The sequence below is a fragment of the Lepisosteus platostomus genome, chromosome 11, assembly GCF_059453375.1.
Source record: "Lepisosteus platostomus isolate fLepPlt1 chromosome 11, fLepPlt1.hap1, whole genome shotgun sequence".
NCBI lineage: Eukaryota > Metazoa > Chordata > Actinopteri > Semionotiformes > Lepisosteidae > Lepisosteus > Lepisosteus platostomus.
In genome coordinates, this window is record NC_142621.1 from 3,738,092 (window position 1) to 3,764,879 (window position 26,788).

The window sequence follows — 26,788 nt, forward strand, 5'->3', positions numbered from 1 at the left end:
GACTTAGTCCAGGTGATCCTTTGCTTTAGTGTTATATAGCAGCCCTATTTCCTGAATGGAGGGCGTCTGCATGTTAATAAGTGGCATAAGTGCAGTGATGTTCTGCACTTTCATATGGTTAATAGAGAGATGACAGAAAAACCCATTACAGTACAAAGAAACAATAAAGCAAAACAACAGGTCAGCTGGAAAAATGTCAACAGTAATAAAACATCTGAAGTCCAGTGGGCACATTGCTTTTCTTTATTAACAGTTTTCTTTTCAACACAGAAGTCCATGAGATTCTAGACTGATGCACAGATGTTCTCTGCCGACAGTCCTGCTTTACATAGCTGGCTCCACACATGCATGAAATTAAGTGAAACTGGACATTCAGTCTGCTCACACCATCTGTTAGACAACTTCCCAAGTCTAAAAAACAAAACTCAAAATAATCATCTTCAAAAATTTGGCCAACAATATATCCTCCAAAATTTGAACACTTAAGGAAAGGAAAAAGTTTACGCAAGACAGGCTGTTCCAGAGACACATAAAGGTTTTTAATTATTATCTTTCTAGTTTACCACATTGTAAAAAAAAAACATTCCCACTTTATATGAAGATTGTTTTATTAAACAAATAAATTAAGTACAGAAATATAAAATATATAAGATCTTGTGACATTTGTAAGAGTATATTCTTGTGTTTCAGCAAACTGTTCAACTCATTAAAAATTAATGTTAATATTGAAATTACACATAAGAAGTGCTTTTATTCCCCATTACCTAAGGTTTCAAATTAAAATCAGCCACTGATCCTGTACCTCAATGATTGCTCAGACAGCCACACGCTGGTGGAATAAATGCCACTCTGTTCTACAGCGTTCCCTGAAAGCAAGCTACAACACTACCCAGTCTCCAGGGGCATTTAACATCACAGAGGGAATGGTGTAGCAAAAGTTTTTTAAAAATCCAAACCCACGCTGGGCTCCAGAACAACACAGACAAGGAAAAAAAGCCTGTCGAAGAAAATTAAAGCACAGTCCCTTCACAAGTCCACTGTGATTGTGCTCTCTCCATTTTTAGATAAAGTTTAGCTTGGAAGAGGATCAGAAAAAACGACTTTCTCAAAAGGCCCGTGAACCCTGACGCAGGTCTGAGGACGACGGTACTTTGTCGAAGTCAGAAGGGACGGGGCGCAGGGTTCCCTGGTGAAATCTACAGGGAGTCGAAGAGGAATGTTCTAGACTGTCTAGACACCCCGTGGCCGTTCTATGACCAGGATTTCGGCAGCGCCTGCAGAGAACGAAGACTGTCCAGTCGTGCAGGCTTCTCGTTTGAATGCCACTACTGTTCCCCACAAAGACACTCCGAAGCTTCAAAAACCGCTCCGCGCCGCAGTAAAGTAAGGTAAATCAAATCTTTGTGCACCTTCCTCACAGACAACTAATTCCGACGGGAAAGGAGATCATTTACAGGGAAGGAGCTGCAGACGTGAAGCCCTTACATGAAACGTAAGCTCGAGTTAAAACACTGTAAAAAAAAAAAATCTTGGTTACAAATACATCTGTCCTTAAAGCACAGTTATTTCCTGTACTAAAGCTATAAAAACCTCTATTTAAAAACAGCCCAAAACACTGTTTTTTTTTTAAATATAAATTTCACCCTCCCCTCCCTCCCCCCTTCCTCTCTGAAGCATTTACAGAGCCGGCCGTGTTAAAGTCTGCCCCGCCTGGCGTCTCCGATGGCGCCCCAGACGTCGAAGACGAACTCGTCGGGGAAGGCGAAGTCCCCCAGGGCCTCGTCCAGGGCCACGGCGAACTCGTCCGGGTTCCTCTTGTCCCGCCCCACCTCCACCATGGTGGCAGCTGACGGAAATGAGACCGGAAATTAGACCCCAGGGGGCAGGAAGGCCCGAGAGAGCAGCGGGGCACCAGGCGGCCCACAGGCGGAGACGACGGCCCTCTCACTGGGGGGGATCCAAGTTCTAGTCCCGGGTCACCAGCCTGCTTAACCAGCCCCGAACCAGAACTTCTGAACGGAGGGGCGATTCTCAGAACAGGGAAGGTTGCGAGGGGGCTTAAGACGAGCACAGGCGTGACGGGTAATGACAACGCTAATCCTGCAAGAGCTACTCCACAGTGGTCCTTAAAGAAAGCACCCAAGGATGCCGATGGAAAGCAATGTAGGAAAAGAAACGGGAAAACTCTACTTTACCACAAGAGTGGTGGGGTTCTGGAGCTGCCCAGGCACATTTCTTTAAAACGAGCGAGCAAGAGGGGGCAGGTAGCTTACGGATGAAAGGAAACCCTCATCATCACGTCGGCCGGTCGCATCAGCTCACCTAACTCAGTGTCTCGGATTCCCATGTAGCTTTCCAGGAGGTCGTCCACTTTCTTCACGGCTTTTTCCTCAAACTCCGTCGGCTGGTGGGAAAAAAAAAAAAGATTTCAGACATTGGCGAGCGCAGATCACGGCCTTTTGTTATCACCCGAGCGTTCGTTCCTCCGAGCCCGTCGAAAACCGACTTACGACTTCCTCCAGGGTGGCGGGGCCTTTGGAGCGCAGGCGCAGCGTCCCTCGGCCCGTGCCGATCTTGTTCTCTCCTCCAGGCTTCGCGCCTCTGGACCGGGGCTCGATCATTTCTGCCATGGGGACAAAACAGGACAGACATCGCTGAGGGGGGCGCTGGCGGCACGCTCCGATGTCACGCCCGGGCCCCCTCCGGCTGCCTTCTGGGCCAAAGCGGAGCAAAGCTAAGAAAACCCTTAACTATGAGATGGGTTTGGCCTCTCGTAATGAGCTTTCAAAACTCTATCGAAGATACAGCGCACTTTGGGTTACGGTCAAGCGTTTACAGAATAAGCTGAAGCAACAGCACCAATACTGGGGTGCCACGGGTGGCGAGCGTGCCATTAATTTTTAGTTTTTAACTTTTCTGGGTCCCAAACTGAACTTTTAGTTTCATTTTCAGGTTTCCTCGCTGTTTAAAGGATTATTCTCAACCCCACTTTGGAGCACCCCGTTTATACAGGCAATTCTTATTTGATACTCTAGGGCAAGCTTCACGCATCATCGGACTAGGGAACTAGCGACCCAGCCACGTAGCTGAAGCCGAATATCTGGCTTCTTTCAATTAACAACTGGAAGAGATCCTTTGATCTTGTAGATACTAACTACTAAATAGGCTAGGCTGAATGGCTCTCCTGTGCATCCTTCTTACAAAAGGGTTTTTCAAGTAAGACCACACACACCACTTCTGCCCACTTTTAAAATGACAAGACTATCTTTGAAGGCAAGAGTTGGTACAAAAGAGAACCCCTTTTTTTTGCGATAGCCAGTTGTCACACTGCATGACACTTCAGAGAGGCAATTAAGCAAGACACTGCTGAAACAACAGCGATATTAAAAAAAAGAGAATCGCATCCAATTTATTAAATATCAGCTCCTGAAAAAAACTTGCCTTGTTTCACAGACCAGAAAACATGTTACTGCTGAACAGCAGAAAACGAGACAAAGTGAGTTAAGTCTTGAAAGCCTCTAAAAACAGAAGCCAGCAAACCATCTGCTTAAAGACTGAAGTCATCTTGGCCTGTCTTTGTGCTGTATTCACTTGATTTATGATGCATATCTCTTGAAGTAAAAAAAAAAAGGATTAAGCACCTCCATCTAAGTGCTGAGAAAAACTACAATTTAGTCCAGAGGAACAAGTTGCTTATTTTACGTAATGGGATGAAATAATAACAACCAGACCACAAATAGAACAATGCAAGTACAGCACTTCTATTTAGGAAAAAATACAAAAGGCACATACTGTAGCTTCAAACAACCCAAACATCAGAAAAATAAGTATAAAAGCAAAAGCAGATGTTTTTGTGTGCGTCTTGCTTTCTGTATTTAATATTTATCAGTTTTCAATTCAGACAGCTTACTTTGAAACATTGTAGTATATTAGATAAAAATTCCCAGAGTTTGTATGCTCTGGGCTGATTTCAGAGGTATTAGTGATATTAGATGGTTTTGGATATACGGCCATGATCCCCGAAAAACATTCTGACTTGGGAAAAAAATCAATTTGATTTGAAACTAGAACAAACGTTACTTTTGTAAATTTGTCTCCAAGACAAAAAAAGACATTGAAAACAAATTAAATGAAATGGGGAACAGGAGGCACTTCTTTACACACAGGGTTGTGGGAGTCTGGAACAAGCTGTTCAACCATGCTGTCAAAACCACTATCATTGCTTCTTTCACCTGGGTGAGATCTCCGGATCATAGTAAAAACCAATTGTGCTAGTGGAGATGAAGGGCCTCCTTTCATTCGTAAGTTTTATGTTCTCATGAGGAAAAAAACATAAAATAAAGTACTGCCTCCGGAGTGAAGGACAAACTACTGCGTCACCAATGTGCAAGATTTGGGTTTATCTTGTCAGAAGGATAGGTGTTTGAATGACAAAGAGGAATAAAGCCTGAATGCACAACCATAACTTATTCTACAGAGCAAAGCAAATTTTGTACAGCAGTGGTTGTACTGTACACACTTGGTATTGTGTATACAGTGATTCGGCACCGCAACTGTGAGAAATTCACACTTCATTTCGCGAAAGAGCAAAAACTTAAAAGCAGTAGAAGGTCTTAGGAGTCACGCCGAATGAAAACGTGCTTTTCAAGGGAGGAAAAAAAATCCACATCCTAGAATCCATGGAGCATAAAAGGGCCCGCATTATTTCTGCGCCAAACAAAAGCACGTCACAAAGAGTCTCTATGCTCCGGAGTCTCTGCCCATGAAGGAGCACTCGCGCTCGGGAGCAGACTAGCAGGCAATACGGTTCAGAGGAAGCTGCACGTTTTACACGGCGCTGAAACCAGGTCAGGGGTCTGCTCCTTTTAGCTCGCGATGGAAAGTCTGTTGCAGCTGAGCTCGGTCTCACTGAACTGTACCCTTGACATCACTGATCAGTCCAGTTAAACACGCTTAATCATTCTACCTGTAAACCCACAGGACTTTGGCTGGGAAAGACCTGCTGTATCCAAAGACTCAGGTCACAAAATAAACATCCACCTAAGTCCAGCTTTTCCTTGTGCAAAACCTGTTTTAAACATATCTACATTAACAGCAAGTCCGGATAAATGACTTGACTTAATTAAGGATTCCAGCTATTGGATCTTTTTGAAAGGTTGAAAACTCAGTTGAAAATCTTTTGTCTCACTAATACACTTTTGAGACAGCAATTGGGTTGATTTTTTCTTACATTGCGAGTTGTTCACAGCCATCCCATTTAAAGGCATCAGTTTTACTTCAGTCTTAATGAGCTGCCTTTGAGTATACCTCAAGGAAAATGCAATTACCCTCCCTCCCCAGAACACAAGTGTGTTGCTTCAACAGATCAGACTTTATAAATAAACATAATATGTTTTTGCTCCTTAATGTCACAATAGGATTCCCATTATGGCATGTAGAATACTCTCCTACAGAGGCAGGGACAGCCTGAAACCAGTATGAAAACTGACCCTTAATCTTGGCTCAGAATTGCTCATTACTCCTTGAATGCTAGAAAAGCCGAAGTACAGTTTAATCACTCCTCCCCTCCCCTCTTTCTGCAACAGCCTGCACATTCAAACACTTTACAGTTTAATCTTCTTCTTTGAGACTGCCTCTAAATGTCACTCTTCAATAATAACATTATATCCTTAAACTAGGAAGAAGTGTTATGAAATGTGCAAGCAACAAACATTTTTCACTTTGTTTTATCCCCCCAGCGTTTCATGAAACAGCTCATGACAAACGACAGCAGATGACAGACCGGCACTGACTTATCAAACTGCCTGTCTGTTTTGGAAATGCTTGGCCACTTTTAAACAATGTCTCCTGCCATCATCAATGTAGAACATTCCTTTATAATCAAATTACATCCAAGCTAAGCAAAGAAAAACAAACTAGTCTGGGCTAACATTCAGCACGAAGGTTTAAAGCATTATCACTGCAAAAATACATTCAAATAATTTAAATCGATAATTTAATATCAAGCTATTTTCTTACAAATCTCACCATATCTTACTAAGATGAAAATGAAGACCTGTACTTGTACCAGAAAATACAAATAACTACTGCAGTAAGTCTTGTCAAGGGCATTTAAGCATAATTAAATAGTACAGACTGGAATGCCATTTTAAGAAAAAAATGTGGTCAGAAAATATTAACTTAAGAGAAAGATGCTGGACATCTGAGCGGTTATTCTGTTCTGAATACAAATAAAGCTATTAGTTGAACATGCTAAAGTGTTTTAGCTTTCCAAGCATCTAAAAGACAAGGCTATTGAAGCAGATCAAGACCTAATTCATAAATATTGAATGGTGAGCTATTTTAGTCCCATCACACACCTTATCTGCATTCTAAAAGAGACTAGAGAGAAATAAACTCGCACCACAAGAGAAGGGTCAGTAATCACTCACTGTTGCTGTATTGCTGCAACATAATCTCCTCTGAAAGCAGAAAACAATCCAACAGGCTCAGCTCAGAGCTCCTGTACACAGTGTAATGTTTATTTCTTTGAAGATTGCCATTTAACCATTAACTATGCTGTTCTGTAAAAGCATTTTTTATTTTGAGGCAGGTGTGAGTCTTTTATTCAAGCAGAAACGCTTAAGGATCACTCTTCCTTCACAGGCACAAAGCCCCACACTTCAGGCAGCGTAGAAGTTACATTCGTTAAAAGGGCTGGGTCTCCTGACACAGGAAAACCCAATCTTATCTAGGCTCCAAGGGAGTGATCACCAGGAACAGGCACTAATGAACAATTGTAAGCCACAGACTTTTTTTTTTTAATTTAGGGAACTAATGCTCATTTATTTTTATAGAGCAATGGAAAACTATATTAATTTTCTAGTCACAGAAGAGGCACTCTATCCTGTTTGAAATTGGATACATGCAGATAAATTTGTCACAACAACTATTCACATTTAACACCTGCTGGGTTTAATTATCAATTGTGTCACGCTCCATGTAGAAGCGCACAAAACTACCAGTCATACGAGTATTCTCCCCATGATCGCATTTCCACAGCAACACAATATCCAGCCCAGGGCTGTAACTGTAGCACACAAATACTGATGGTTTCACAAATAAAACATTCAGCTATGTTGCAGTTGAAATAGTCTGCTTTCCTGTGATGAGCCATAATGATCTGAGCTCAGACAGGACGTCCAGTCTCACTTACAGGTCATGAGCTGGGTTACCTTGAACTGGTGAACCCATCCCGTGATAAGTCACAGGATGGCCATGACTATCCCCACGTCAGGAATTTGCTGGGGGGGGAATGGAAAGACAATATACCTCTCCTATAAAGCAGAGAAAATTTGAGAAAAAATCAATTTGACCACGTGTAACTAGTAACACAAACGAAACAAGTTTCCTCTGACTGTGTATTGAAAACGTTAACGGACTTACCTGAAAAGCCCAATTATTTAAGTCTCCGATTACTTGAATTGCGTCAATTCTATAATAGAGATGGTCCTAAATAACAGTTTTCATTTTTTTTCTTCCGAAAAAAAGTGAAACGGCTACTGGCAGCCGCCTGCACAAAAGGAAGCGATAGGAATGGAGGTTCAGAGGGTTCATTGCCACCTGGACATGTATTACACAGTGGTACACCAAGCACTAGCATTTCAAAACCCACTCATGAGACGAGCACTTCAACACACCAGTCCCTGTGCTTGCATTTCTTCCTCGTCATTCAACCAGCCATCGCTTCGACCAAATTAGCCCTTTCTTGTGCATGTGGTGGATTGGGGAGCATTTAGTGTCATTGTCAGTTTATAGCGCTGCAGGGACAACTAAACACAGATGCAGTATGCAACATTTCAGTATCAAAAGACACGGGCTATAAAACAGCAGCATTTATCAGTCATTCCTGCTGGAGGAGCTGTAAACAGGCAGAGAAAGGGAGCAGTGTGACATCTCCACATAAAACAGGCTGACAGCTTCAGACAACGTGGCCTAAATTGTTTGCAGAGGAACTGGCACAGTATCGCCAGTCAAGTGCAGCCTTCATTTCAGCTTTCAGCTTTCTGGGCTTCAGGTTGCGGATACGGATTGTACAGTCCAATTCGGAGGCTGCAGTATCCGTGTTACAAGACTGAAACAAATCTCATGTAATAGTGATCAAGAAGAAGTGATCATTGATTGTTCATTTTCATTTACTGCATAACGTTTGCTTGCAGAGCCCACTTTTAATCCCTTTCTGACTGTGTCGGAAAGAAAAAAAAACTCATCACTACAGCTAAATCAACATACAATACATAACATGGAAAAGGGTTTACCAAGGAAACTGTATAGATAAGAGAATTTCTATCAACTCAAGAAAATTCCTTGTCCTTCCTCTGAATCAGCAGAAAAAAAACTCTGGATAGATGGAGAGAGATTAGAATGTTTGCATGGTGTCTAACGCAGCATTCCTGAGCTTCCAAAGGTTTGAATCCTGACAACATCCTGTGGGATGATTCAGATACACGGCTTCATTCAGCAGCTTTCAACTAGAACTGCAAACACTTTCGATACATAATTTAACTGTGGGAAGCACAATCTCAAGAGTGTACTTTGACAAATGCAGGTGCAATCTAATTTACAAGTTACACAATTTGACCAAATATTGTTAACTGAGTAAGCAGCTAAGGCACAAAAAGGTATGTTCAATTTCCAATGCCTATAACTTTTCTCCACCCAGAAGCTTCAAAGTGAAACAAATCAAGAAAATGAGAGTTAACAGGGTTCTATGCTCAGCAAAATATGTTCTGGTTCATGTACTGCAGCTCAATCTGCCCCAGAGCTGTGATGCAGCCATCTAGCACCTTTGCAAATCATTTCTTTTCTCCTCGTGCTCTTAAGCAGAGCATCAACAGCTGTTTTCCGTCAGGAGATCAGCAGGGCTTCCTGCATCCTAGGGGGGGTGCCATCTCTGCAGGGAGCTCAGCTCTGAACAACCTGCCTGATCAATTACTGTTCTAACTGGACTGTTTCTTCCCAGCTGGGAAGGTGTTGGGCTAGATGAAAGTTTAAAGGACTGGACAGGCCATTTAGCCCCCTACTGCATTTTTTTAATATTTTACTTTCTAAAAATAGCAGGATTTGTATAGTTGTTCTTGTTTTAAAGGCATGTAAATATTGTAAATGTACAAACTTTCTTTAGAATTTAATGTAGGGGGGTGCAACTTCTTCTTTAGAATTCTTTTAATGAGCTTTTCAAGCACAAAAACCATGGTTTTCATGACCATCCTGTCATTTAAAGGAGGACATTGAAGACCAGCACTGGACAGCACTGGACAGCCTTGGATAAATGGCATCAAATCAGTGTTAAAATACAGCCCTCGTGTGTAGACTGGTAAGAACAAACTCACACTCTAAAACACACTGTTCACCTGCCCAGCTCCTGTTTTTACTGTACAGTCTGGATTCCTGAATGTGTTTAAAAATATACTTTGAAATCTGAGAAAATCTAATAATCCCCGAAGTGTCGAAGAGTATCTTTCCGTCATGAGAGGGTTTGGACATTTGCACTATCTTGGAGAGAAAACGGCAATACTTCCGAAAACATCACGCATCATTTTCGTGGATGTTCTGTGGACGCGTACATCCTGGATGTTGTACAAGGAACATACACTGTCCCTCCATACCAAATTAAGGTAATGAAGTTCACAGTACAGAGCTATTTCAGTAGTTATTTACCTCCTACGGAACTCTTTTCCTTCCAGTCCAGACTTTTCAGAACAGCATGGGTGCTGTGAATTCGGTTTCCTGGAAACCGAGCTATTAGGAGCAGTGCTGTGCGTAAACTGGGGTGGGGGAGGGGGGAGTGGAGAGGAAAGGGGGAGGTGGGTGGAGGACCCTTCTCTGAATATTAGAGCATTGCGCCACCTTCAGGACATATACTGCAAGTGCCACACATTGTTTTGCAGCAGTTTTCACCTGCTGTAGATACATTCTGCAGACAAAAGCGAAGGAGCAGCTAAGTGCCTGGAGAAACGTGTCCCCGCTCTGCGAGCACAATACTGAGCCCAACCTCTAGCCAGACGGTCACGCCCAATCACTAGCAAGACGCTTGGCAGGTCTTCAGGCCCGCATTACTTACCGAAAGCTTTCATGGGCTCCACCAGCTTCAGTGTGAAGGTCTGTCCCCGGGGCAGCTCCTTCAGCATCTTGGCCACCTCGTAGTGCCGGGTGCCCACGATGCTCGTGCCGTTGATGCACTCTATGTGGTCGCCCACGCAGATGACCTTGACCCCGTCCGTCACGCTGCCTTCCTTTATGCGCTGGAAATCGAGTCATCGAGAACCGTTAGTTACTTAGGACGTCATGGTGGCTAATTCTAATATTCGTGGAGCGCTTTTCATCTCCACAGACACCGAAGAGAGGGACACACAGGTGGAGTAGCGCCCCCCCTAGGCAGTTTTTCTGCAACTGCAGCCCTGCTACGCCGCGGGCCCAGTGAAGGAGTGAGGAAACCGCTTCCCTGGTGGAGGTAAGGGGGCAATGTTGGGGAGGCCAGACTGTACAGCCCAGAGAGAAATTCAGCCAGGACACAGAGCCAACATCCCTACTCTTCCAAACAGTGCCAGGGGGGCCCGACCGTCAGGACCTTCGATCAGCATCTCATCCGGAGGGCGGCGCCTGCCTGGTCGCCAGACTGGAGCATGGGTTCGGACCTTTTGGCCCTGAGGCAACGGCGCCACCTGCTGCTCCACTGACACCACTAGCGGCAGCTAATAATTTTTTGTGATAAATAATTCAGCTGCATTCTGTCTGAACGTTTCTTAGATTTACCAAAAAGGTCAGACCAATACTTACCGACACCTAATGGTAAAGATGCAGAACACTAGACAGAACACAAGGTGAGCCGTTTCACTCGTGCAAACAGAAGGGACAAGCAACACTTGAAGAGCCCGATCTTCGTCAAGAATAACAAGCAGTACTTATCCACACGTCATCCTTTGTCAAATTCCTGCATTCAACCCATTATTTAAGTCAAAGGAAATCTGATCAAAGCAATTGATTTCCTTGACATGGCATTCTTCATCTGATTGGATTGATTCACCCAGGACAAAAGAAGCATCACGTTTCCATTTGTCAACTGCAACACAGGACGGAGTTGATCTAGGCCTTTTTTAAGGCTTTTTAAAGCTTAATGCTTTGGGTTATGTTGTAATAGATATAGCATTACCAATCATTTGATGATGAACAGATACTTTGTTATTTTTGCTGGCAGTGGGCAGTGGGGTGACAGTCTCACAACTGTGGTCTTGAGTTCAGTTCTGGATTGAGGGATTTTCTGCGTGGAGTTTGCATGTTCTCCTAGCAAGTATGTGGGATTTCTCTGGGTTCTAAAGTCTCCTCCCATTTTTCCCCAGTGCTGGCAGGCTGATTTGACGGTGCTCAACTACCCACCCAGCAGGAGCAGGATATCCTTCCTCATTAATCTACCTGCTCTGGAATAGCTCTGCTACCTCGCCGTCGCCTGTATAATTGGGACAATGTTCATGTGAGCTTGATGCAACACTTCAATATAAACGATTGGCACATATCTGTTCTATCCACAATTACGTTAAAACCACTAAATGCATTTAAAGTGGAGCCTCTGCACAAAACCATTTACGAGGTAAATGTAACCATAAGAGATTAATTCAAGAATTTTGCTTAATATAAATAATGCATGACATAACAAAGACAAAGCTTTAATAGCACTACTGTTCAACATCACTTGATACCCCTCGCTACCCTACAAGACAGCCTGTGCCCTCCAGTGCCTGCCCAAGTATCCCTTCCCTGTCCCAGCATCCCCCTGGGGCAGTAGAAGGGGAGGTTTCTAACATTTCAGCTCATGTCATAAGGAGTCACAACCTCCCACACAGCAAAACACTGATCACTGCACAGATAACGCTGGAAAATACTTTTGGGGTTTACTGCCAATACCGAATGGCCTCCTTCCAGTTGTTAAAATGTATTTCCCCACCACCACAGCTGTAATGTCTGTTGCAGTTTTGATTCCAGGGTCAGACTCAGGCTGGTTAATGTTGATTTGCGAGGCCCCGTGCTTCAGATTAGAAAGATCTGGCTCAAGAAGACCTCCGGGACAGGTACTTACATTTCACCACCACTAGGTGGCGGTTCAGGGTTTCGCCAGAAAAGCCTGTTTCACAGTCAGTAACCCCCTGAAACTGGGCCTTGAGGGTTAATTTGTTTTTCTCCCCCCTATACAAAATGTAGCAAAGGTCCCAGAAGCACAAAAAGAAAACAGATAGACTCTCAATGCGAGACAGCATTTAAAAACTGCCACAATGCTCCTATTCACCCCTTTTGAATGTCTTTTAAGGAATACACCGAAACAAAGAGTGGCTTTTCAGCTCCGTGTACCTTTATAAAAGCGTAGCCAGCACCGTTGTCCGTGATTGTGAGGCCTAAGGCATCTTCTGCTTTGATGACTTCCACCTCTTTCTTGATTCCCTTGACGTGGGCGAATATGAAGTCTTCCAGGCCGATCTGCCCCCCCAGGAGCTTGTCCATGTCAATTTTGTGCGTGTTCAAGGTGCAGAACATGATCTGTTTAAAAACAAAATGTCATCGTCAACAACCGATAAAGTATGTTTTGTGCAAGACAGAACCGTATCAGCTGCACTAGTTCATGAGGCAGTGTGCACGTTTGACATGTACAATGCGTTCTGTGTAAAGACGGAAGGAGTTTGCAGCCAGTTTGAAATATTCCACAAGACGGTCAGGAGAAGAATCAAATCAAGAAGTACAAACTGTTTTAGGAACAAGAGAACAGTAATTGACTTCATAGTAACTGCGCACAGTCTCTGGTTTGGACGTGTGAGAACCTGCAGTCAGACAACCTGACACCAGCCAAAGGACGACGCCAAGACTTTCCAAATACTTGGCTGGCACACCACCATTCCTGACGACACAAAGTCACGCCTGATCCCCAGCATTTTGTTTAGTCTAACCAAGCCACTTCAGATCTGCATTAATAGTCTGAAAATGCAGCTCCGGTAATGGACAGGGAGAACCACTTGGAGATAAGAGGTTTCGCGGATCATGCGCATTTGGGAGGGTTTCACGAAGGCATCGGGGCTTATGTCTCGGGAGCACAAGGGCTCTCGTGTCTGGAATTAATGACAAGTAAAACAAGTGGCAAATCTCATGATTATTCATTGCACGTGACCACAGGGCGTGAATATTAAATGAGCGTCTCCTCTTTGATCTGGATGCCATGGAGCTCCCACATCTTAGGGTACGTCTCTGATCTCTGTTGTTTGTAGCAGGGATTGCAGTTGTCTGACATTTGGGGTTCAGGCCAGGTTCATCATCCTGCACCTGTTAGACAAAGGACACTTGCTGAACACGCAGCACCTTGCTTCCTGGCCCATATTCCAGAAAGAATTATTTCAAAGCCCATATTTAAGCTGCCGGGAGACCAGGTGTCCTTATCCCTGTAAGCAAACCTGCAGTTACCAGAGCCAGGACAGCAACGGAGAGCTAAATGAGAAAAGACTCTACCTGAAGAGACAGCTGCCTCCCTAGCTACTTGCTGTAGCTAAAGTCCTGTACAGCTAATCACGCCACTTAAGAGTAACGTTATTCCCTTACTTTTAACTCCCAAGGGAAGAATCAAATGTCTTGGACAGAAATACCAATAATTTATTACTTTGGAAAAACAATAGCGACTGTTTAACCTTGACTGGCTCGAGTTCAAACTGCAGTCGTTAGACGTACCCTGCATTTTGGCAGCTTTCTGAAAGCGAATTCGCCGTTATGCCTCCTGCTGCGGTTCTTGCGTGGTTGTTGTTGGCATTCGGAGGCTGTGGCCCGACAGCGACCTTCGCCACCGCGACCACGATCCAGAACCTGGAGTCACACCTTTCTGCCCCTGCTCCTGGCAGGAGGAGGGAAATGCGATCGCCAGGAACACGATACAGCACTGCCCTGCTCATACCCCCCTGGCTAAATGGCAGAGGCAGGAAGGGCCAAGTGCAAACGTTCGAGCCATGAGTCAGTTATTCCTAGTGACGTCTCCCTGGTGCCACAGCCCCTTTAAATGAAGCAAAACGTCACCCAGGGACAATTCTGGAAGCCAAACGAATTGGACCAGTGAGGACTGCCAAGCTCCGTGTGAGATACTGTCGTTGTGAGCACTCTCCCAGGTTTTGTGTTCACAGAGACAGTAAAATGCATTCATGCTGCTCACACACAGGTATCATACACATGCTGGTACACCTATATTGGTGGAGATCTTGACCTTGACTCTCTTCTATTTTTACTGCCTTGTTCTCCCAGTGTCTCTTGCAACTCCACACGGGGTGAAAGCAGACGTGTCTTTATGGCCCATGCCTGTGTCTCCAGCTACTTTATACAACTCGCTGCATCACAAACATCTACTATATAATGGCAACACCACACACAAGTACCTACCAATAAACAATTTAAGAAACGTTTTAGGCATGTGGACAACCTAGCAAGATTCGATAGGGCTAACAAGACCCAGTCAAGTTAAAACTTTTTAATCGTCTGTCTCTTTTTCCACGGTGAATACCTCACGCTTCATTAGGGATATTCAAATTAGACGAATTGGTTATGGAAACTCGACCCTCGCACAGCTGCGCTTCCATGTGAAACCAGCACATCTTTTTGAGATTCAGAATTAAACAATTGAACACCTATTAAGCAAGCATCAGAGGGCTTTGAATCGGAGTTTCCCATTATTTACACGGCGTTTCACAGAGCCCGCAAGAGGTGCCAGGCGCCGCGGACCGGAGCGTTGCCCCTGGTTACGGCAACAACGCGCGGCGTCTCGGGCGCCGCCGTGACGTCGGCAATCTCGGCTCCCACTCCGCACCGCGGCCAGACCCCCTCCGCCCGCAGCGGGGAGGGGAGGGGGGAGTGTGGAGGAGGCGCACCTACGCCAGCCGAGGGGGGGGGGGCGGGGGATGAGATCTCAACAGCCGCTGGGAGTGACGTAACAGAGATGGGCGCTTTGGATGATGAGGTTTCAGCACTAAGACGTCCTGCTTCTTCCAGAGCTTCAGCCTTGACCGAGGCGTACTCTGTCTGGGCAGAGAAGTCACCTGTATTGTATACCTGTTACCTGTATGGCTCTGACCTCCAAAGGGATGTTTAACCTCAAAATCCTTGTCAGTGCAGCTCCCAGATTTCACACGTACAGTGCATCATTGTCACATTAGCAGGCGGGATGTAGTTTAGGACTCAGGTTCAAATCGCAAACGGGATCATTGCTGCTGTACCCTTGAGCACACTGTTTCACTCCTAAAATACAGAATTGAATACTTAAAAGATGAAATACTGGAAGGTGTGTTATTGCATTTGAGTTGTGAGGTTATCATTTTCCCCCCAACCAAATTGGGACCAGAAGTAAAATTAAGACTAAAAAAAAGCTTAAAACAAAAAAAGTTAACAATAACTATGCTACCAGTAATTTGGTTGGGGGAAAAAATGATAACTTCACAACTCAAATGCAATAACACACCTTCCAGTATTTCATCTTTTAAGTATTCAATTCTGTATTTGATTAATTTGACTTCAGAAAATAAAACTGCAGCAAAGATACTGCAGCTACAATAATTGAATATTATTTACAGTTATGAGAACAATTCTGCTACAGAAAAAAAGTCAAGGAGAGTACAGCAACTCACAACTGGCAGCCCACTGAAGCTCAGCAGGTGTGAGCCTGGTCAGTACCTGGATGGGAGACCTCCTAGGAAAAACTAAGGTTGCTGCTGGAAGAGGTGTTAGTGGGGCCAGCAGGGGGCGCTCACCCTGCAGTCCACGTGGGTCCTAATGCCCCAGTATAGTGACGGGGACACTGTACTGTAAACAGGCGCCGTCCTTCGGATGAGACGTAAAACCGAGGTCCTGACTCTCTGTGGTCATTAAAAATCCCAGGGCGCTTCTCGAAAAGAGTAGGGGTGTAACCCCGGTGTCCTGGCCAAATTTCCAATTGGCCCTTACTAATCATGGCCTCCAAATAATCCCCCTCTATGAATTGGCTACATCACTCTGCTCTCCTCCCCACTGATAGCTGGTGTGTGGTGAGCGTTCTGGCGCACTATGGCTGCCGTCGCATCATCCAGGTGGATGCTGCACATTGGTGGTGGTGGAGGGGAGTCCCCATTACCTGTAAAGCGCTTTGAGTGGAGTGTCCAGAAAAGCGCTATATAAGTGTAAGCAATTATTATTATTATTATTACAGGTACTGTATTAAGGTTTGTAGTCGCTCCTCTTAATTTACGGTCTACAAACGATTCCAAAATACATATTGAAAACATCTCATTAATTAGTCAGGGTCTTCCATGCTTCAAGCAGAGAAGGAAAATCAAAAAAGGATGCAAATTTGCTAACAGCGTAGAAACAGGTTGCTACTGAAGCCCACCAGCTGCTGATACGCAGAAAGGACACGGCTGAGATAAAGAGGCTTTCAGAGCTGTTGCTGTGAAGAGGAGTCTGAGCCTCATCCATGAAAAGACATAGTACACCTCTGCGTCACAGTGCGCAATTCTAGAGGGAAATGGGAGGCATTTTGTAGAGAAGACAAGTACTTTTTGTATGCTTTTATGTAAAAAAGTACTAAAACGGCTTTGCTTTATTTTCTTAATGGATTCCCTACACTTATTAGCAAGTTTAAAAAAAAGTGCCAGAACAGGCCATTACTTTGAGGTTAATATTTGATTTTTTTCTATTAAGCACTGCACAGAGTTTAAAACAATGTGCTGACAGTACCGTAAACACGCACATTTAAGCAGACACCTCAAGCAGCAGAAATAAAAATCACTCACCTACAACTAATCCTTTCACTCAGGCTTGAAGTGCATTCAAATAAAAAAAAAATAGATATTGTACTTACTTACTTTGAAGTTTGTAACGTCTGCTCAGAAAGAGAGACATTCATCGCAACATCAAACAAATCAACAACACGGACAGGATGTGCAAGCTGGAATCATAATTAGCCATGCACAATTTAATGACAAACATCAGTTCAGAAGCACTAATTACTATTGAAACTAAGCCACTCTGAACAAATCAGACAGTCAGACTGAAAGCAGACACGCCACTGACGTGCTCCATCAATAACCTCACTCTGTCATACGTCAGCTAACCAGAACACAGCTCTCTGCTTCAGAGCAGCTCTCTTAAACTTAAACAGTTCTCTTAAACTGCCTACGATAAAGGCAGCGGGTGTATATTGTACGCCATCGATGGGGATATGTGAATGGAAGTAGTATCTTCCAGTCCTGCAAACACCAGGCTTAAAATCACTCCAGCTTCGAGGGTATCTGCTGAAACATGTTCTGTGAACAGAAGAGGCAGCTCAACTCGAGTCGCACTTGTTCTCACATTCCAGTGTTGTGCAACACATGCAATGGGAGCGTGTGCTTTCAACGACATTGGGCACCTGCTCGTACCCCCGTTTGCCAAGAACATCTGACGAAAACCCCATCTCGGGACCCAGACAGGAAGCCAGACATGGTCCTTTAAAATGAAAGAGACCTTTCATTTATCATGAAACGGTCATTTGATTGGCTGCCATTTAGCATAGTGACTGGAGAGACAGCAGAAAAGAATCGTCTTGAAATTCTAGGAAGATTTGTTTTACACATCTCTGAAAGACTGCCATCAATTCTGTGTCCCACAGGAATCCCCGTGCAAAGCAGTGTGTTTACTTTGCAGAGAGAACGGGCAAGGCTTACAGTGAAGAGCAGCTGTTATCCGCAATAAATTGTCGTGCACTTGTGGAACAGACAGCAAGAAATACAAAGACTCCCCTGAAGCCATTGTATCAAAGTTACCTGAAATGCCCTTCACTTATCTATACAGACCAAATACAAGACTTGAGTTGAGCCGATTAGAATGGTACTGCATATGGGTGTTAAATCCTTTCCACCCAAATCCTTTGCAAATTTAGTGGAGTGGCAACACCCAAGTGTAGCACAACAATGTTAATTATCATTATTGATGTGTCCTCTGGCCTGCAAGGCACTCCTGTACAAAACACTTTACAAGCTTCATCACACACCCTCCTTGGCAGCACGCCCTTCATATCGTCATCGGCTCCTGCCGAAAAAAATTCCACACCATATCAAACCTGATCACTTCCAAAGAAGAGAAAGAAAAAAAAAAATTAATCGCTCGAGCCACATCGTGTAATTCATCCCGAGGCAGAATAAACAGGAGGGGCCCGAGGCATAATGATGACAGACTGAACGTCAAACCACAGGATCCTGTACTCTGTACACTTCAGTTGCAGTCAGAGGTACGAACACAATGTAACATGAGAAATACCTACACACGCAGCCCTTTTTCTGCAGATTTTTCTGCTTTAAGTGAGGTTTTAGATCTATGCATCTTAAAAATTCAAATCCTAACTAAAAGCATTTGTTAGATGCCATCGACAATGTTATGCTTGTGCATGACAGGAGGCAGTCGCCGATCACAAAACCACACAAACTGGAAATTAGTAGACCTACTCTTAAGGTTTGGATCTCTGTCAAACAACTCAAGCACAAGAATATTTTAACCCTTCTCAACCAGACCCGATACTTGACATTTTTTGAAGGGAGGAAAAAAGCAAAACAAAAAAAACTGTTAGTATCTCCTTCGCGAGTTGCTTTTTCATAAAACATTTTAGGAATGCTTTTAATTCTTTCCACATGGCCCATGGAGGGTGGGCACCATTCCTCCTTTATTGAGAATTTCCCTTTCATTCCCACCCCTCACATTCCTTACATCTGCCTTAATTTGTTTTTCCTCACCAATATGCCTGGGAGCAGAATGAATCTCCTAGCTACAGCAGAAAACTAATGAAACTTTTTGCGTACCTCTATTTACTAAATTTCCCACCGAGGCAGGCAGATGTACTACAAAGCAGAAAAAAAAAACCTTCACAACAGAACGGGAACCAGAAAAAGTAACACCAGGTTCGTCATCTGCAATAAAAAAAAAACGGATTCGATTGACTCCTGTTCTACCAATCCGACAAGTTTCAAGCCCTTTGGGCATTTCATGGTGAGAGAAACCATTCCGGGGGTTTTGGGACGTTAAACACTGCCGGCCACTGCAGGCCCCCAGAGAAGCCATGCTGAAGGTTATCTTCAGTCGGGGACTTCCTGCAGCTCCCTCAGTGCCCCCGAGAAACTGGGAAACCCCACCAGAGGAGCTTTCACGCGTACGTACTCTCAGCCTCTGACAAACCTCGAGCAGGGAGCGGCGTCAGCCCTGCTTTGGGTGTAAAGGAGCGAGTCAAAGTCAATCCCAGGCTGCAGAGCAGCAAGGAGAGACATGTGGGCCCGTTCCTCCCAGCTCTGCTTTAGATTCCCACCACCTTCCCCGCTCCCCCTCACACCCGGAGAAGCTCAGCACTCTCACGACTTCTCGGCGTGGAACTAACCTGTGCTTGTTCCTTCGCATCAAACTGATTTTATCACCTAGAAATTCAAAAGGCCAGGGAAAACGACCGTCTTTGTTGTACTTTGTGTCCTGACATTTTACAGAACAGACAAGGCATGGGCAAATTCGTTTAACGCAAATGACATTTGGCACCAACGTGGCTGGCCAGTGGCTGGTCTGTTCTGGGTGTTTTGTCCACACTCATTGATGTCCATCAGGACAGTTCCAAAAATGCTTGGTTGGTCACTAAAAAGGACTTGGCACTACTGCCAGCGAGTCCACTTGGGAACTTGCTTGAAAGTAACCGGGCGTGATGTTCGGCTGTGTTTTTTATTTTACTCGTTTTCTTTCTTGATTATGACGTTGAACATCACCTGTGCCAAATCAAAACTCTATCGCTACCGATGTGTTTATGCAACAGACCCTGGAGTGCATCACGGTCAGTCACGAAGGATCAATTAAGCAACATAACGGCAAAAACACTGAAGAACTGAAATCCATATGTTTTTCTAAAAACATACATGCATAAATGTAGGGACTCTTAGTTTCCTTCAGAAGGGAAAAAAATATGCCAAACCTCAGCATTCTACACTCAAGAAATAAAATCAAAGCACCTCGTCTTTCAAATAATGATTCGCTTCCAGTGCATCTTAACACTATGCAATAAACATTCAGCAACTTAAAACCAGAATTGTCTTCACTATTAATGTCAGGCTTGCCAATAAAAACATCTCAGGTATCAAGCAGCTGCCCCTGCCCCCCACCCCCAACAAACCACGAAACGTCTGAGCTGGGGAAGAAGCTCTGAAGAAGCTCCTAACAGCTCCCATCAGTCTCAGAAGCTGGAAATAAGAAAAAATAAAGACACAGGGGCCCCGAGAGAGGATGAGCTGTCGGGGTACGTGTACAACCCTGACAATCATGTCGCCAGCCACCTGTGACAGCAGGTCTCCAGGAGGGGGCGCACCAGGCCAGAAGGGTTGGGATTAGATGGGCAGGGCTCTCCTGGCGCTACAGTGACCCCTGCGACCTCTATTTTCCTTGCCTCACTCCTATATTTATTGTTCCATGACATATTTATTGCTCCTGTTGTCTACATTGTGTGGTGTTGACTGTTGCACTGTGTACGTCCCTAGAGATATGCGTGGTTAAGAACTCCAATGTATGTGTGCACGAGTCCCTACAGGCACCTGTGGGCTCTCTGTGCGGAGGCACACTAAACCGGCTCTGTGGGGCTGTGGAGCACAATCAGCTCTTCGCAAACAGGTTTGCGTCTATAAAAACACCACCGGCTCTTTGCAAGAGGGCGGGCTTCTATAAAAACACAACTGGCAAGCCTACAGTTACACAACCAAGCAGGAACCACTGCCTTCAGCCAGGGGTTCCCAATCCTGATAGAGGAGGCCCTCACACCTGCTGGTTTTCATGTCAACCAATCCCAATTCTTCAACGGGAGCCTTAATGCGTCCATCTAGTTCAGTGATGGGAACATTGGCCAGCTTCGTTTTTGTTCTACACAAAAGTTTGGAATTGTAGGTTACTGACTTACGACATGCATTATTTAAAAGACAACCCCGAGCTGAAAACAATCAAACGGTTCAAACGGATCCTACTTTTAAGCCAATTAAGGGTTCAGCTGTTTGGCCGAGCTGGGCTGGAACACAAACTAGTGTTTGGGAGCAGGACTGGGAACTCTGCCTTAAGATGAAGCGCTTAAGGAGCAAGTATCCCTCGCAGAAAAATTCTGCTTGTTCCTATTTGTTAACACATTGTGTACGTGGTATGGTATAATGGCCAACTAATAATCTGGCTACTGTTTAAACTCTCGTTCTCTCATAGGGAAAACAAAACCAACCACTGTATAGTTTGCAATCCAAATGCTGTGAGCTACAAACCAGAACTGGCCAGCTCCACCCCAAACACCAGGGGTATTTCAGAGCTACTGTAGTTTATCTGATTCTAGTCCTGAAGGCTTTACGGACAACAATTACAATTATCCGAGGCAGGGGAACAGAAGTCAAGTGGTGGAAAGATCAGGGGCTCAGCTGGTTTCGAGAACTGGGCGGTGCTGCGGGACTTTGCCCTAGTTGTTCTCTGGCAGACAGCCGATAAAGAGATTTGACCATGAATCTTTACAAGCAGGACCGAAAGGGAAAACGCCTGGTTGTTCTTGTTGTAGCCTTCCCTGGAACGCACAACTGATTTTCCAGAACTGGTCACTGTGGATTTGACACTATATGTCAGGAAGGGGTTGTATCCTGGAGTTTTTTTCCCAGTTTACAAGTATTATACATTAGTGCTCTAATATCCAGCAATCTGCTATACCCTGGGCAGCGCCCAGTGCAGTAAACACTGGTTTGAGGCTGTGATTTATGACCTTGTTATTCATTTTGTAATATAATCCATTAAGGAGCATGTATTGAAGCTTTAGCGTCACACTTCAAAGCGTAAAATAAGTAGCGTTTTTATGAGCAATTATAGCTGCAATTAAGGAGTGTGAATGTCCGAAAAATAAATCTGGTAAAACAAATTTGCTGAATTTGAAATTTTTTGAAATTACATCATAAAGAGATAAACAGTACTCAAAATATTGACACTTGAGCCGTCAATTAGTAAAGGTTTATTTTAAGGCAGAAACAGGATTTCAGTCTGCTAATAGACTGTGTTTCCACCTACATTTTCTCAGGATGGTCTGCCAGATCAGCTGCAACCTCATTAATATACTTCAAAACCCACAAGTGACAAATTTTCATTAATAAAAATAATATAAACAGGAGGTCCATTATTCAATAAAGCAACTAACAGCAATGCCAAGAATGGAGTTCCTGCAAAAGGAGCCAGTTTCTGACACCAGTCTGGAAATTCAACAAAGCACCTGCACAGAAATTCTGTTGCATGCCATAAAACACCAAAGCTGGGCTCTCCATTAATTTCCTCTGTACTCAGTCTTTTTTCCTGTTTACAGCTAACACTGAACATCAGCTGTCAGGCTGGCTTCAGACAGACACTCTCTCTTTCCTGTCAGCCTATTCCTGCTAAGGCTGTCACTAAGTCTCTTCAATAAGGCCTCAGTTGATATAAAAAGTCCCATGGATAAACTCTGTCCAGGCTATGAAACTATCACCGATGACCTTTCAACACTGATGACATAAGCTATGCAAATATTTGTCACCAGGAAGTACTTTCCTTTGTACTATGCCACACGTATTGATGAAGTTTGAAAAGCAGAAAAAGAAGCATTAAAAAGCATTGAAAACACACCGGTTACATGTTCCAATTAGCCATGTGCACTAAGGAAAATCCACTGACTCCAACAAAACGTTTTTAAGCTGAAAAGCTATTTTTCAAAGTATATCAGGTCAAGTATAGTGCCACAGTACACTAGACATACAAGCTTATTAAGGTAGCTGACTAATAGTTGGGATAAGAGTCAATACTTTTAGAAATAAAAAACCTAAAGATCATACAAGGGGGAAAAAGCACATTGTAAACTTTTATTCAATATATAAACATGCAATGCTGCCCTGTTTGAGGTTAGGTACCACATTTATTCAAAACTGATGGGAAAACGGAGCAGACAGTTCTGTACAAGAAAACGAATGTGTGGTATTGAAAACCAATGAGTCCCATAGCCCTGCGTTCCACCCCAGGCACCTAAATCAGACACCCAGTCAAAACGCTTTTAAAAGAAAAGACAGTTAAACATACAGTATGTGACGGGTTCAAATTAGTTTAAATAAGGTGAGCATCAGGCATTCACCTAACTTCATCAGTCATGATAGATCTTTAGATCTGCATGTTGTTGTTTTTTTAAATTATTCAGGAAGCATATGCTCTGAACGTTAGATCAGTAACTCAGGTGCTTTGCCAGATCAAAGTCTAACCTTTTATGCAACAGTAACCCTATGGAAACCCATTCCAAGCAGGCTGTGCCTCGCTTCATGCGAAACCAACTTTGAGCGAGATCTGGTTTCAGAGGCAGCCGTGCAGGAGTGACCCCAGCACTCCGACGAGTACTTTCTCAAGATCCCAGAACATCAGCCACACGCAGCTGAGCTTGGGCCTGTTCCTCGCTGCCACACGCGGGACACGAAACTACCTCGCAGATCTTGAAGATCAGCAGACGGGAGAAAGATAAACTTCTGACTCATGAGTGATGCCTCAATCCCTTTATGGTTTAGTTTACCGCAATTACAACACCAGCTTAAACAGCTAACCTAATGGCTGGGCAGATCCAAGGGAAGCCCAGGTGCTCTGCTTCTAAAAGACAGAGGATCACCTCAATTCCTGATGAAAGGCAGTGGTTTCACCTAAGCGAGTAAAACAAACAAACAAACAAACAAACAAACAAACAAACAAACAAACAAACAAGGTCCCTCAATATATGGGAAAGGAACAATTTCCCCACAGAAAATCTCACCCCTGAAGAGTCAGTATTTGTCAGCCTTACCATTAAAAAATGCATGACTGAAATGGTAGACTATTTGGCATCTTCGCCCACCTATTTCCATCGGAATTCAAGAAGAATATTTGAAAGTGTATCTGGAATGATAACATACATTCTATCAGCACATCAGCTAGGCTTATTCGTTACTGTAGTGTTCTGGCAAAGGAACAAGAGAAAGAACCACAGGAATTCAGATGGGAGTAATACTTGTTACTCTTCGTGTATGCAGCCCTGGTTTCAAGCAAAGGCACAGGTAAAGGTTTTTTTCCCCACGCTGAAACGAAAAGAAAAGAGACACGACGTCTCGGCTGTAGGGCCTTCAGCAGGTGCGACCTCTTTGTATGTCGCGCCTGTATTCTTTATACAGTCTAGTCTTCTGCGCGCACACCGGCTCCTGAGAGAAAAAGGCTTGCACAGAGATCACTCACTTTCAGCTCAGCCTCATTTCCAGGCGTTTGTCTTACTGCCGAGCTGCACTCAGCGACGGTAAGGGCTTCCGGAGAGGGGAGGCAAACCGGGACATTGATCCGAGAGAGAAAGTCCAGTTTTTTTAATTTTGAGCACCTGAAGCTCTTTTTAAACTACACCCTTTACTTTGCCAGGAAGGTCAGTTGAGACATTCTCGTTTATAACAACAACATGGAGAAGCTTCGATACACCTGGGGGCTTACTGGAGCACTCAGAGAAAACATCTCGCTCAAGGGTACAACAGCAGTATTCCACTCTGGTCCTGAACCCCTGCCTGATCTGTTTGATTATGAAAGAGTAATTAATTCACTCGCAAAGCAGTTTTAATCGCGAACCATTTAATAGATTGTTATAATACTTCGCGTTATCCGTGAGAAGCAGGGATTACTCGGCAAGAGCTACGCAGCGCGTACTGAACAATGTGAAGCATTGTGCTTCGCCGGGACAGGTATGTCAAAACGCGACTGGTGTTTTTTTTTTAATGGCATTTTACCTCATTGATCTGCCTCTACGTGCAATCTTAACATCTGCGATTTGTTCAGGTTACTTTAGTGTCAGTATCGCCATCACAGATAATAATTGAACAATTCCCTTCAGCAACAAAAATCGCTTTGCGTCGAGTACAAAAAAATATAAATTAAATATTAATCTAGTCCATAGATCTCTTGCACTGACCCAGCAAAACAACTTCAATCGACCTAAATTAAGAACTGCTAAATAAGATGCTTCTAGTTTAACGTTAACCCAGAATATTAAGCCACTGATTAACTTTGCTTAAACAGAAAGCTCGGGTTGAACGCGTCGTGCTCACCATCGGAAATACTTTGGGAGGGGAAAAAAAAAGTTATATTCGTGTGCATTTTACCTAAAACGTTTTGCACCTCAACAGGTTTCTCAACGCAGACCGCGCGTATCCGAGTCGTACACCTGGAGACCTGCGGCACACTTTAATTAAAACGATCTGTGATGCGCCAGCAAACGCAGTACCCCTCACCCCCACACACACACACATTTTGACTCCCAAACAACCAAGCCAAGGTGCATTTCTGCCACCGCGGGATTGCTAATCGGATGCATTCGCTGAAAACCGAAACGGGGGCCGGCAGGGCAGTCCCGGGTACAGCCCGACAAGGGGAAGGTTGAAATCGCAACACGACCCAGCGCAAGGTATATACCTCCGTCGCCTGCAGGTTGAAAGCATCGGCTATTTTCCCGTAGAGCTCCTTGACGTTAGTGAAGCCCTCGATCCTGCCGGTGGGGCTACCGTGCGCCAGTTGCGTGTGGAAAACCAGCTTGGGTCGCAGGCTGGCCGGCGGGGGTGGCAGACCAGCTCCGTTGACCGTCGCCTTGGCTCCGCTGCCTCCGGCCAGTCCCCCGCCCTCCTCATTCTCCACCAAATTCGAGCTCTCCCTCGACTTGTTCTTCTTTTTCCTGAGTCCCAGTGGCATCTCGCTTCTCCGGCTTAAGCCCCCACCACCACCAGCACCGCCGCTGGCGCAAGATTTTGTTTGTTTTTTTAAAAAAAAAAAACCCCAAAAGATTTCAAAACATAAGGCAACCTGCGCCAGAAACTCTCGCCGGGAAATCAACCTGCGGAAAAAAAGTTCGCCCTCCGCTGCCTTTCACAGTCTCGACTTCGTTCTTCGACAGTGACACGGCGCCAGCTCGCCGATCGCCAAGCCCTCAATATTCAACAGGTAGGGCGGCCAATAAGAACGTGTCTTCCCGTTCGCTGTATCTGCAAAAACAAAAAAGAGGCTCTGCCATAGAGTTTAACAGGCGGTGAACAAAGACTTCACTGTTGCGACATTGTGCGAACGCAGGCGCAGTGGGCGAGGAGTCCAGGGCGGAGCAGTTAACGCGGAGGACGTCATACCGAAACTTCTTCACCTGTCGCAGGTGATATCAGTTTGTTAAAGAGACAGCACTCCCTTCCTCAGCGCGGCAGCCTCGGGACGTGTGGCGCAGATCCGCACAGGGCGCGGGATAAATAAAGCACGAAGGGGAACACGCACACGCGGGACCGCAATTTAAGTGGACGAGCCCTGATGTAGGTCTATCAGGAGCCCGAGCGTCACCAAACATCTCAACTTCTGCTGGTATCGGTCTCAAAGGGTTCGTCCCTGCCTGGAGAAAAGCAACTTCTGATATTTCATGTGTATGCCGAGTAGTAAAATGCATATGTGGGTTAATTATTATTTTGTAGGGGGATTACAAATTAAATCTTGGCCAAGAAGAAATTCAACTTTATTCAGAGATCGTTAACTCGCTGAGTGGAACTGATGGGGATGTCTGCTTTTTTCCATGCTTGTAATGTTATGTTCCTCATTGTAAAATTATCAGAAATAAACGTAGCTGCTTGTGGGGTGGTGTGAGGTCCTGCGTTTGAGTTTATGGAGCAAAGACACTCCAGTATTCTGGGCAGGTCCTTGATTAGGTGATTTTGAGTAA

General features: G+C 44.5%; 1 protein-coding gene across 1 annotated transcript; it reads right to left on the reverse strand.

The window, feature by feature from the left end:
- Positions 1-229: 229 nt before the first annotated feature.
- Positions 230-26,289, reverse strand: gipc2 (GIPC PDZ domain containing family, member 2). The gene is made up of 6 exons (XM_088597930.1): positions 25,513-26,289; positions 12,382-12,567; positions 10,103-10,283; positions 2,511-2,623; positions 2,323-2,404; positions 230-1,846 (listed from the first exon to the last, which is right to left on the reverse strand). Exons 1-6 carry the CDS (start codon positions 25,783-25,785, stop codon positions 1,695-1,697), a joined length of 987 nt encoding a protein of 328 aa, XP_088454056.1. The 5' UTR covers positions 25,786-26,289; the 3' UTR covers positions 230-1,694.
- Between the last annotated feature and the right edge of the window lie 499 nt (positions 26,290-26,788).